At 45.3% G+C, this 13,561-nt stretch overlaps 1 protein-coding gene across 4 annotated transcripts in view; it reads right to left on the bottom strand.

Annotated features, from left to right (window-relative positions):
* Positions 1–13,561, bottom strand: part of Sort1 (sortilin 1) — a 75,103-nt gene that overhangs the window by 15,145 nt on the left and 46,397 nt on the right. For all 4 annotated transcript variants that reach the window (XM_055618111.1, XM_055618113.1, XM_055618112.1 and 1 more), the window contains exons 9-13: positions 11,087–11,231; positions 10,020–10,175; positions 6,670–6,776; positions 1,689–1,791; positions 668–836 (exon numbers count right to left, since the gene is read on the bottom strand). In XM_055618111.1, the coding sequence (XP_055474086.1) occupies positions 668–836; positions 1,689–1,791; positions 6,670–6,776; positions 10,020–10,175; positions 11,087–11,231 (680 nt within the window). The remainder of the gene's footprint in view (positions 1–667; positions 837–1,688; positions 1,792–6,669; positions 6,777–10,019; positions 10,176–11,086; positions 11,232–13,561) is intronic.

The following is a 13,561-nucleotide window of genomic DNA, read 5'->3' as shown; positions in this document are numbered from 1 at the left end:
CAATACCTCCAGTTAACAGGGTACAAGAAAGGGTTCGTTTATAGAACAGAGAACACATGGGAGAAATTACCTCTTTCAAAAGAAAAAGAGTAGTGACCCAGGTAAGAATGAGTTTCCAAATTAATAAATTAATTCGAAGTGAATAGGAACTTAGATAGAATGGAAATACCTCACATTATTTTATAACATTTGTATTTGAGTGCTTGGGCATTTCTACATTTTGGGGTGGCGATGGAAAAGATCAGTATTTTTCACTAGTGGGGGGGGGGGGGGAGGGGTGTGTGTGTGCATGCCACAGAGCAGGGAGGTGAAAGGACAATTAGCCAAGGTGGGGGAGGGGCTTTTTTTCTTTCCACCATGTGCATTTTAGGGATTGAACACGGATCATCAGGCTTGGCAGCAAACACCTCTACCTTTCCTCGTCCAAGAAAAATAGTTTAAAAAAAAAAGATAAAATACATAGCTAGGAGGAGTCAGAGGGAAAGCAGTGTCGCCTGATCTGATTTGTTCCAAGCATCTTCCCTGTGAGAGCCTTTGCCAGAGTTCTGCAGAACCCAGTAGTGTAAATCAGGGTCCATGGCTCTCCCTGCATTACGTAAGCCCGGGGGGCCTCCCCGTTGGGGCCCTCTATGAAGATAATGTGTTGGGGAGCTGAGAGCATGCATACTTAATCACATTGATAGGACGGTTGCTGTGCTCAATGGCCACAATGATGCCTCCGGAATCCAGGATGGTGTAATAATGAGGTCCTTCCAGCATCTTTGCCCAGGAGTAACCCCCATCATCGGAGATGTACACGTCTGGGACCATCACTGAGATGGCGTCTCCCACACTACCTGCAAAGTAATTGACCATTAGCGAACATTAGCAACGAAGCAGAGGGGATTTACTGACAAGAGAGAACTTTTGAGTGAATTTACGGTATTTTTCACCAGGCCTGTTATAGTGAAATGAAGGCCATCAGAGCTTGGGTGTTGCTCCTGCCAATGAGAGTCTTACAAACCCAAAGTGTCATAATCCTGGAAATCCTATCCAAGGACCATGTTCTAGTTATCTTTGGCTGCACGTGTGACATGGCCTAGCATTGTCTGAGGGAATCTCTCAAAGCGAGCGACTGCCCTGGTTAGATTGGCCTATATCCGCATTTGTTGGAGATTGTCTTGTTTAATGGTTGAGGTGGGAGGGTCCAGCCCTCTGTGGCAGCATCAGCCCTTTAGGAAGGTAATTTTTTTTAATTTATTTATGTACATGAGTGTTCTATCTGCATTTTCACCTGCCAGAAGAGGGAATCAGTTCACATTACAGATGGCTGTGAGCCACCATGTGGTTGCTGGGAATTGAACTCATGACCTTTGGAAGAGCAGACAGGGCTCTTTACCACTGAGCCATCTCTCCAGCCCCTAGGAAGGTAATTTTGAGTTGTATAAGAAAAGTTAGCTAAGTGTCAGCCTGTGAGAGAGGGAGCCACAGAATAAGCCAACAAACAGGCTCCTCCAACGTCCCTTAACGATGAACTGTGACCTGGAAGTATAAGATGAAATAAACCCTTTCCACCTCAGGTTGCATTTGGCTAGAAGGGTTAGAATGGTTCCACCTCCAGTGGCTCTTGTGGGGTTGGTGCTCAAAGGCAGTGCTGTCCCTCTGTGCTTGGGAGCTTCTGTCCTTAATGGTGAGAGGAGGCTCCTTACCATGAGCGATGACTATGCCCACTGCATTGGGCTCTGTCAGGGGGGCCATCGGAACATTTAGCTTCTGGGAGATGCTGTAAGAAGCATGAATATGAAGGCTGCACTGTGAAAAGAAACCAGAGCCCAGATTCAAACCAAAGGCAGGGTGTCCTCACTCATTTCACAGAGCCTCCCAACAAAACTGTGAATTTAACTCAAATCTCAGTGGGATGATGGAAGGAAGGAAGGAAGGAAGGAAGGAAGGAAGGAAGGAAGGAAGGAAGGAAGGAAGGATTGATTTACATGTGGTAAAATTCATTTCATAAACTATCCTATGTGGCTTTTTGGTATAGTCTTAAGCATGTTCTCACTTAGCTTCTCATCTCGTAAAACTGAAACCATCATTTTAAAGCAACAGTTCTCTACTTCTGTCTATTCTAGGGTCTCTCAAAGAAATGAAACCACACAGAATTATAAAAAAAAAAAAATTATCTTTTTGTAATGGGCTCATTTCACTTACAATAATATCTATCCTCGGGGTTGATCTATATTATAGCATTTGTCAGAATTTTCTTTATAAGGCTAAATACTATCTCGCTTTGTGTGGGGTTGGGGTAGAGAAGTGTACGTTATATTTTATTAGCCCGTTCAATTATTGATGGGAGTTGCTTCCATTTCCTTGGCTGTTGTAAATACTGTTGTTCCATACATAGCTGGTACAATGATTTCAGTAAGGCTCTGTTCTCATTCCCCCCCCCCCCCCCAGCTGGGGATTGAACCAAAAGTTTTACACATAGTAGGCAAGAACTCTATAGCTGAAATACATCCCTAATCCTTATTCAAAATTTTTATTTTGATATTAGGTCTTACTAAATTGCCTAGGCTGGCTGGCAATCCTCCTGCCTCAACCTCCCCAGAGGCTGGGGTGACAGACATGTGAGCCACACCCACGCTCAGTTCTTTTTGATAAGAACTCAGAAGTAGAAATGATGTACAGGTTAGTGTTTCACAGGGCACAGAAAAATCCTTAACAAAGACTAGCAACTGAACTCAACAGCACATTGTCATTCACCACGATCAAGCAGGATTCATCACTGGAATAGCAGGCTGGCTCAATGACATGCAAATCAGTTGATATGACACATCACAAAAGGAGAATGAAGGATAAAAACATCTCCATAGAAACGTTTGCCAAGTGTAGACATGTTTGAGAAATAAAATCCAATATTCATTTGTGATGAAAATTCTCAGTGAATTAGGTTGTGAATGTATCTCCATGATAACAAAGGCTATAGGCAACATTATATTAAAACATTAAAAGCTGAATGCATTTCTTATATGACCAGATATAAGGCAAAAGTGTCCCTACTTCTCTTTAGTACTGTGGTGGAAGTGTTGGCCAGGACAGTGGCAATGACAATGTTTTCCCAAAACATAGAAGAAAGGGTTTGAAATGCTTGTCCCATCCAGAATGGATGATGTTTAAGGAAAGAGACAGTAATCATGATTTGAACATTGCACAATGTTCAAATATGCAACATTTTTATGCTTTATGTATATCCTAGGAATAAATACTGATCTGAAAACAAGTTTTAAAAATGAATTGCTTAGCTAAGAATAAGCTCAATCAAGGACGTGGGTGACCTGTGTGGAAGGAGCTATAAACGCCATGAAAGGAGCTCAATCAAGGACGTGAATGACCCGTGTGGAAGGAGCTATAAACGCCATGAAAGGAGCCGCAGATGCAAGCAAACAGGGATCTTGTGTGCACGGAGGAGAGATTAATTCTGTAAAAGTGTCCCTGCTCCCCAAAGTAAGCTGCAGACCTCTCTCTCAAAATCCTGTTGGCATGAGCTAGGGGCTGGGGCTGCAAAACGGGGAGTTTGAATTTCGTCTAGACTACCAGAGCAAGACCATGTCTCAAAAAAAAAAAAAAAAAGACAAAAAATTTGATAGTATTTTTTCCAGGAAATGGTGAGAAAATCCTAAAATTTATCTGAAACCCTAAAAGACTGTGAATACCAAAGCAACTGAATAAAAAAGAATAAAGGTGAAGCAGCTCGCAGTGCCTGGCTTTCCCATATGCTATAAAGCTACAGTCATCCAAACAGCATGGTGTTGTCATAAAAACAAACACACAGGCCAAGGGAACAGGACATTCTAGACATAAATCCATATACGCCCAATTAATATTTAACAAAGGAATCAAGAACACACGAGAAAATAACTCCAACAAATGCTGCTGAAGAAAGTGGCTATCCACATGCAAAAGAAGGACTTGAGTTCTGACTTCATACCGTCCACAAAAATTCACTCTAAGTAGTTAGACTTGAATGTAAGCCTATAAGCTAAGAGACTAGCAGAAAACACGGGGGAAAGCTTCTTGGCATAGTCTGGGCCATAACTTTGGATATGACCCTAAGAACACACACGAAAAGCAAAAATGTACAAATGGAATCAGATCAAACCAAAATGCCTCTGCAAAGGAAACGTCCAGAAGTGTGAAATGACCATCTACAGAACAGACAGTTACCTGCAGACTACACACAGCACAAGGGTGAAGACTGCACAGAACGTACACTAACCTACGGACTGCACATGGCTCAAGGGGCTGTAGAGCAAATAGCAAATACCTAACTTAAAAATGGGTAAAGAACTGTGCAGCCATTCTTTGACGGTGACAAATAGCCAAGACATATTTGAAGAAGTGATCAGCATCACTAAGCACCAGGGAAATGCACATAAAACCACGACGCAGCGTCACTGCGCCCTTGTTAGAATGACGACTGCCCAAAATACAAATAGTAACAAGTTTTGGTTAAAGTCACAGGAAAAGGGCAACCTTGTACTCTGTTGGGGACATAGAATTGAAACCGTCACCACACAAAACATTGGTGTTTCCCCTAAAATTTAAAGTTGGAACTGCCAGCAAGTGTCCTTACTGGTATTTAGCTAAAAGAGATGAAGTTGGAATCTCAAGGAGATATGTACAGTCTACATCCCCTGTGGCGATACAGAACCAACCTCTGTATCTTTTTATTTCATGATCTGCTTATTTTTATTTTATTTGCATTGGTGTTTTGCCTGCATGTGTATGGGCGTGAGAGTGCTGGGTCCCCTGGAGCTGGAGTTATAGACTGGGGTTTTGATCTGCTGTATGTGGGTGCTAGGAATTGAAACAGTCCTCTGAAAGAGCAGCCAGTGCTCTTACCTGCTGAGCCATCTCTCCAGCCCCCAGTCCGTCCTCTTTTGCTGGATGAATGGATAAAACAGTATATGCACAAGGGGATGTTGTTAGTCATTCTTGACAAAGGAGAGCCTGCTGTTTGAAACCACACGGATGAACTTAGGAGACGATATGCTAAATAAAATAAGCCAGGCACAAAAGCCAAATACCACACAATGTCACTTAACATAGAAGTGTTTCGTGGCGTGCTGGTGATCAGGAGGCAGGTGAGCGGGAGAGATGACAGCCGAAAGGTCCTAAGGTTTCAGTTATGTTGATGAGTAAGTTCTGGAGAGCATGTGAGCAGCATGGAGAGCGTCCTGTAAACTGTAACATACTTGAAATCTGCCAGAGGATAGATCTAAATGCTCACATCATACCCAATAAAAAGACAACCGAGTTAACGGATGTGTGCATTAGTTAGCTTGACTGTGGTCATGCATTTCACATTGTATACGCACAGCAAAAGGTCATGCCGTGCACTATAAACATGTCATTTTGATTTGTAATTACGCCTCAATAAAGCTTAGGGTAAAAATCCACATATCAGAAAATAGGTGAATGCCTATTGGAGCTGGTGCCCTCCAAGAAGCTCAAGTGAGCCAGGTGTGTAATGCCAGCACTTGGGAGGCAGAACTCACAGACATGAGTATCTCTGAGCTCAAGATCAGCCTGGTCTACATAAAGCCAGCCAGAGCTGTATGTAAGATCCTGTTTCAAAGACAACAACAAAACTCTCAAATGGCCACAACAGTAAACAAAACGCTTGGGTATTCTGCTGAAAGGCTAAACCAACTGTTAGTGGGCTGAAGAATGGCGGATTCTAACTGGATGAGCGTTTAGGAGGCTAGGACTACCACAGATTATAGATACCCAGGGTTTGGGGACACAGACATGACCTCTGCAAGGACAGGCCACAGAGGAGGAATACGCAGGGTGTGTGGGGAACAGTGAGCAGTGACAGCAAGGGTGAGGAGAGGGTGGAGAGAGCCCGGCAGAATGTCATCTTCATTCACCAGAGGTATAACCTTCACTCGGGCAAAACAGAACCGAGTGATGGTTGCCAAGGGAGAGGCAGAAGAACTGAGAGAAGGTTGCCAAGGGAGAGGCAGAAGAACCAGAAGATGCTCTCCTGCCTTGGGTAGTGAGGTGGGCAGGGGCAGGGCAAGCCCAAGGCAGAGGGACAACGAAGGGAGAAGAAGATAGAGGCAGATGCAGTAAAGCACATACAAAGGGAGAGTGTGAGGTGGAGGTTTCCTTTAATTCGGGCTGTGTAGGATCCCCACCAAACCTCCAGGCTAGAGATGCAGAGCGGTGCAGTGTGGAGCAGGTCTGAGGGGAGCGTGCTGACAACCAGCTCCTGGCTGAACTAAGTTCTCCCAGGCTGTGCTGACCCACGCCTCTGCCGTGTTCTGAGCAGCTGCTCTCTGGCTCCCAAAGGCCTTCTAAAGGCTTCATTCCCGCCACATAGACTCCCAGCCAACAACCAAGACATCGGTCCATTCTGACTTCACTCAGAAATTTAATAAAGCAAATGGTTGGTACTTTGTCTTGTTTTTCTTGAAAAAGACAAGTAACCAGTAATATCTTGACTTCCCCTTATACTTTCTACCTCACAAATTCTAAGTGACTTCATTATTTTCATTTCCAAGCCCTCTACCTTCCCCTGTGGACCCTGACAGAGAATGGTATTTTATGTAAAAGCCTAGCACTGGTCAGAGCAGGGTAGACTGGCTGCTTTTCTGCACACACACATGACAGGTGGCGCCAACAAACCTCGTTCTTGTTCTTTGCGGTAGCATCGCATTTGCTGTTCTCCGGCTTCTGCAGGTGCTCCCACCGTCCTCCCTGGTCAAAAGTGATCATGCTCTGAATCGAGTTATCTGAACAGGAAAAGAGTGATGTAAGGCCATCGCACTGGAGAGAGGGTGATGTAAGCCCTACCCACTGGAGGTCTCGGGCCACCATAATGGAATTCTCTCCTGAGAAACACCGCCGATTCATTTATTTTTCACATAAATGTATCTTCTATGTTCAGCACGTTTTCCTCCCTTTTCTTACCCCCTCCCGCTCCACTTTGTCTCTGGAGTCCCATGAGCTGTCCACACCTTCCGAGGTGGTTCAGCACAGGCCTGAAGAGGGTGTAGTGCTCAAACAGAAAGCCCCAGCTAACTCCAGAGGCCATCTGGAACCGAATCTACTGAAAGACCCCAAAGCTCTCCTTTGTCCTGTAGTTTGGATCTTGACCGCCTTCCTCCTTGCTGCTGCCCAACCAATTCACAGCTTGGTTGCCTGGCTGAGATGAGGCCGATGAGGGGACATGAGGTCACTGGAGCGGTGTCCTTGAAGGGCTATCAGGGTTCTAGTCCATTTTCATCCCTATGTCTGAGGTGGTGGGTGTCATCTACTGTTTACTTCTATCATGATGTGGTGCCATAGACGCCAAAGCAGTGGGATAACCAGCCACGGGTGGATAAACTTTTGCAGCTGGGAGGTGATGGTACATGCCTTTAATCCCAGCACTTGGGAGGCAGAGGCGGGCAGATCTCTCAGTTGGAGTTCTACAGAGTGAGTTCCAGGACAGTCAGGCCAGGGAAACACAAACAAAAATTAAAAAGAAAATTTTTTTTTTTGCTCTTTATAAACTGATTGTCTCAGGAATTCTAAATTCTATTTTAGTAAATGAAAGGTAACACATTTGATAAAAATGATAAATATGAATAGGCTAAAGTTCATTCTCCTCCAATGTTTGATATCTTGGAGGAAAATCTATCAAAGGCAGGCATCCTGATTTTTACTCAAAGACATGACACCAAGCCTATTTTAGGGATTCTCAAGATTATTTATGTTTAACCCTGGATTAATGATTTTTTAAATTAATTAATTAATTTATTTATTTTTGGTTTTTCAAGACAGGATTGTTCTGTGTAACAGCCCTAGCTGTCCTGGAACACTCTTTGTAGACCAAGTTGGCCTCCAACTCACAAAGATTCACCTGCCTCTGCCACCCAAGTGCTGGGATTAAAGGCATGTACTAACACACCTGGCTGGATTAATAATTAATAATAGTGTTTGGTTTTCATCATCCAGTATCCTATCTGTCCTCGTTAGGGTTATTATTGCTGTAATGAAATGCTATGGCTAAAAGCAAGTGGTGAAAAAAAGGTTTGTTTGGCTCACACTTCCGCATCATAGTCCATCTCTGAAGACAGTCAGGACAGGAACTCAAACAGGGCAAGAACCTGGCGGCGGGAGCTGATGCAGAGGCCATGGAGGGGTGCTGCTTACTGGCTTGCTCCCCATGGCTTTCTCAGTCCGCTTCCTTATAGAACCCAGGACCATATTCCCAGGGGTGGCACCACCCACAGCGGGCTGCTCCTGCCCCCATCAATCACCAATCAAAAAAATGGCCTCCAGCCTGACCTTACGTATCAGTTTTTTCTTAATTGAAGTTCCCTCTCCTCAGATGACATCACCTTGTATTAAGCTGACATAAAACTAGCTAGTACATAATTCTCTGATGTCCTTTCTTTTTTAAAAAAAGATTTGATTGCACTCGTTTAATTGTTTGTGTGTGTGTGCCACCGGCTGCACGTGGTTGGAGGACAACGTTCAGGAATCCGTCCTCTCCTACCACGTAGATCACAGGTATCAAACCTCGGTGGTCAGACTCAGCAGCAAGCACTTCCACCCTCTGAGCCATCTTCCCGGCCCTCTTTTCTTACTGGCGTGCTCTCCACGGCCTGCCTGGCCACTGGGATGCCTCCTTCCTAAGGTCTGCTCCTAATGACATAGACTCTGTAGGTTTAAGTACAGAGATAATACACTCTGAGGTTTCAAGGAACGTCAACCAGGAAGCAGATGAAGGGAAATTCAACAAACATTGACTGGGTGGCCAGGATGCAAAAACCACTGTAGGCCTCAGTGAGCACCACCGGTAGAAATCCTGTGGAGGGACTGGTGGGGTGACTCATTAGGAAAAAGCTGCTGCTGCACATGCCTGAGGACCTGAGTTTGATCTCCAGAACTCACAGTGGAAGGAGAGACCAACTCCTGACAGTCATCCTCTGGTCTCCACCTAGGTGCACTGGAATGTGTGTATGTGTGTGCACTCACATATCATCACCAAACACACACACCACACACACACACACACACACACACATTACCATCATCACCACACATGTACACACACACCCTCCCATCATCATCCATCACCACCACACACACGCACACGACCGCACGCACACACAGACACACACACAATCACCACCACCACCATCAGGAGCAAAAGCTTATGAAGTGCACATTCCAGTGGGATGAAACAAACATCAGAGAGAGTGAACAAGTGAAATTACCCAGAATGCATAAGTGAATTACACAGAATAAGTGCTGTGGAAAACCTTTGGATGTCTAAGGTGGATTGGAAATGTGTGAGCGGAAGGGAGCAGATCTGAATTTAAAACAGGCGAATCCAGCCGACTGTCACTCGGTGAGTATCACAGGACCGAAGACTTGAAGAAGCGCTCAGCCCGGCAGACATCTGAGGAAATGGAGCTGCCTGGCAGATCTGTGATGGGTGAATGTGTGTACCTGGCACATCTGAAGACTGGCAGGGGGGATGGTATGAGTGCCACAGAGCAAATGGGAGAGAAGGGCGATGGAGGTGAGGTCAGGGAGGGAAAGAGCAGCCAGGGCCACTCAGGACCTCATAGGCCATTGCAAGTTACTTATGGAAGAAAAGCCCTTACTTCCTGCCAAAATGTAGGCATACAGAGATGGTTTAAGGGTCTCTGTCCTTGGAAGTAATGTTTCCTTGGTTAGAGCCTTAGATAAGGGAAGCCCGAGAGTAGAGCATAGTCTCGACAGGAAAACACATTAAGTTCAGGTTCCCTCCTCTAGGCCTAAACCTCCAAACAGAAGACTCATGCTTTCCTCCCACTGTGGCTGCTCTGCTCTGCCCTACGTCTGGCAGCATAATTTCCTTACACAAGAAGCCACGACGTGAAAGGGTAGGCTTGTTGGCTAAGCAAGCACGTAACTGGGGGGAAGGACCATCAGGTTCCCCCAAGACCTCAGATCATGGCCCACTCAGCGGACGGAGCCAGAGCTTCGCCGAGCCCCACCTTCGGAGAGCTTGCTGGTTATGTAGACCCCACGGAGGGAGGTCACGTTGGTAAAGTCGGTCTCGCCACCTGTGGTGGTGTAGAGGTGTCGGTCCAGAGACTTAGAGTAGACAACGCCTCGATCATCTGACGTGAAGATTGTGCCAAAGCCGGTATCTGATGTGAGCAAACAGACGAAAATACTGAGTCTTGGGAGGAAACAGGGAAACATAACAATAGTGCAGACTTGACCACCTGGCCCAGCACGCTTGTTAATCGCCTTCAGACCTGGGTGTTAATCACAGTTTCACACTCAGAGTCTTTAAGTTTGTCCTTAATTCTAGCACTCAACTTAGAGGCTGGAACATGGGACGCATTGCATTTGCTGCCTGACATAATCAGAAAAGCTTTTCCCAAGTATATATCTGCATTGTCTTTAGGTTCACCTTTCATACTCTTCTAAATCTTTGTACTTTAGAATACCTTTCAAACTGTCCTTGTTGAAGGATCCTTAAAAAAATTCTAATATATCACAAGCTGGTGGTTTTATATAAAACAAATCATCACTAGAAAAGCAAAATATAAAAGAGACAAAATGCCAGCCCTAACTTTCTATCATTATGTTCACTAGACATAAAATTGCTTTAATAAATGGCTATAAGATTCTAAACTGGGCAAAGTGGTATGTACTAGTGATCCCAATATCCAGGAGGTTAAGGAACTGAACACTGTCAGTTTAAAACCATCTGGACTATAAATGAGTCTGTTCCTGTCTCAAGAAAACATCAAACAAAATAAAAAACAGTTTCTGACTATTTCCTGTACTTACCTGTTCACAGACAGTTTGCAACTCAGTACCACTGAACAGGTGTCCCACAGCTGCTCTGGGCAGCTGTGTTCTAAAGCAATCAGCCACCCTCACAGACTACCGCAGGCACAGGAACAAGCGCCCTTTTAAAGACACAGCACATTATCTCTAGAACAGCAATAGACTTCTTGGAGTAAGAGGAAAAGCTCCATAGAAAAGAAAGCTCAGAGCAGCGCCCAAATCTCTCCTCATTCTAGGCTGGGCTAATAACGGCTCTTACCTCCAGGTTCATCTACATGCATGAATACCATGTCATCATTGGCTGCCAGGATAGAATAGAACTGCTCCTGTCCCACAGAAGGAAGCTGTGCCATGCTCCATGTGTCCCCTTGGTCTGTTGACACGTGGATCCTTCTTGTTGTATCCTACAATCAATATACCAATATCTGCGCTGTTAATCTTCTGCCAAGGCGTCATGTCAAGGAACATGAAACATTTTAAAAATAGTTATATGGATCATTTCCTCAGTGGGTGTAACTGCAACAGTGAGTTTTCTGCCAATTCTCAAAGCAATTTCTACTCCCCTCCACACAACAGAACAGTCCATTCTCTCCTGCCTTTCCTTCTGGTACGGTTCTCCCAATGGCTAGCATTCCAGCTCCTTCCACAGAGCTGAGGATGTGACCAGGCGGTCACTAGGTTGGCTTCATACCATTTGCACAGGCTTGCTTGAAATTCTCAAAATGATGACAACCACCTAAATGTTCAGTCTCTTTGAGACAGCCCTGGCTTTAGATAGTTAATCCAAAGAATTAGATAACTGATGGTCTAAAAGATGAAGATGATTCATGTTGGGAGACCATAGGAGAGTCAAGATGAGAAATGTGCCTAAGAAATTCTCTCCATAGCCATAATGAAGAGAAACATACATGGGCTGGAAAAAGGCCAGAGAGTCCAAAATTCCTACAAGGACATTGGCCAGTGGCTATTTGATGGAAAGGGGGCCTGCTAAGAAGGCAATTAAATCATGGTCTCTGCTAGTTTATTTAACAGCTACTAGAGATGCATGGGTGCAGCTCAGTGGCCGTGGATGTATATGCTTCCCCATCTCCAGGTCCCTGCTTTAACCTCACTATTCCCATGAAACTGATTCTATCAAGGGCACCAAAAACCCACTCGTCCAGCCCAGCAGATAATTCTGAGTTTACGTAATGCAACATCTCACTCGTGTTTACCGAACTGACCACTGCTGCCTCTAGAAACACTTTCTTCACTTATGGTGTCCTGATTTCTCCTGCCACACCCCTCCCTCAGCCTGATTCTTCTTTTTCTTGCAGCCTTCAGTGGAGAGGTGCTTCAGGGCTTGCTCAGTCTTTTCTATACCTACTCATTCTTTAGGAGAATGCATCCTGTCACAGGGCTTTAAATACCGTGTAATTTTGGGAGATTCATATGTATTCAAACACTGACTTGACATTTCCTCTTGGATATATAATAGGCATGTCATATCCAGCACACTGAATTCTTGGTTCTTTCCCCACAGATCTGTTCCTCCTGTAGCCTCTGCTATGGCAGAAAACAGCCATGTATCCAGTTGCTCGGGCCAAACACTTGGAAGTTTCTCTTCCAAGTGGTCCAAAAAAGTGGTCTCTCTTTTTTCATCTCACAGGCGACATCTATGCCACCAGCTTGTGCAATCAGCAATATATTTAAACACACGCATACAGCCTGGTTCCACTCCCACCTCCTTTGCCCTTGAATACTTGACTTGGCTGCTCTTCTTGCTGCACCACCTCTGCCTTCCCTCAAGCACACCTACTCTCCTACAGTGGAAGCTAAACCATCATACAGCCCGTCTGAGGAATAAAAGCCCTTGTTGCTACAGCTTCCCACTGCATTCTGGCCCGCCAGTGCTCTCCTGTGCTATCATCCACCTGGCCACTCTCCTTGTCTGCAGGGGTCTGGGGGTCCATCTCTGTCCTTGCTGATTCCATACGTGCTTTCATCCCAGATAAGCCACACGGCTATGGCTTCCTCAGGTCCCCTAGGATCCCCAGACCCCTTCCCCCAGCACAAGGTCTGGATAGTGCTGCCAGTTCCTGCTGCTCCCCACCTCCATGCTGCTTGAATTCCTCCTCAACCGGCGTACTTGCTGGCTTTCTGACTTGCTGTGGTGGTTTGAAGAGGAATGCCCCCCATAGGCTTTGTGTTTGAACGCCTGGCCTACAGGGAGTGGTGCGACTTGACAGGGATTAGGGGGTGTGGCCTTGTTTGAGGAGGTGTGGCCTTGCTTGAGGAAGTGTCACTGGGGGTGGACTTGGAGGTTTTCGGATGCTCAAGCCAGGCCAAGTGTCTTTCTTTCTTTCTTCCTGCTGCCAAGCCAGACGGAAAACTCTCAGCTCCTTCTCCAGCATGCCTGTGTGCTGCCACACTTCCTGCCATGATGATAATGGACTAAACTCCTGAACTGCAAGCCAGCCCCAATGAAATATTTTCCTTTATAAGAGTTGCCATGGTCGTGGTGTCTCTTCACAGCAATCGAACACTGACTAAGACACTTGCTTAGCAGGGGATTCCCTACTTGAATATGAGCTCAGAGAGCGGGATATGTATCTATTTATTCACTGCTTTCTCATGGTATCTAGACTAGTATCCAGCATGTAGTAGGCATTCAACTAGTACTATTTTTTTTATGATTATGGAATAACATGCACATGAATTGCATCTTGGCCCTTCAGATATTCATGTCTGAGTA

Source organism: Psammomys obesus, unplaced genomic scaffold, assembly GCF_907164565.1.
Source record: "Psammomys obesus unplaced genomic scaffold, mPsaObe1.curated_primary_1811, whole genome shotgun sequence".
Classification (NCBI taxonomy): Eukaryota; Metazoa; Chordata; class Mammalia; order Rodentia; family Muridae; genus Psammomys; species Psammomys obesus.
Note: the sequence above shows the minus strand (reverse complement) of the source record. Positions and strands in the feature narration are given on the sequence as shown.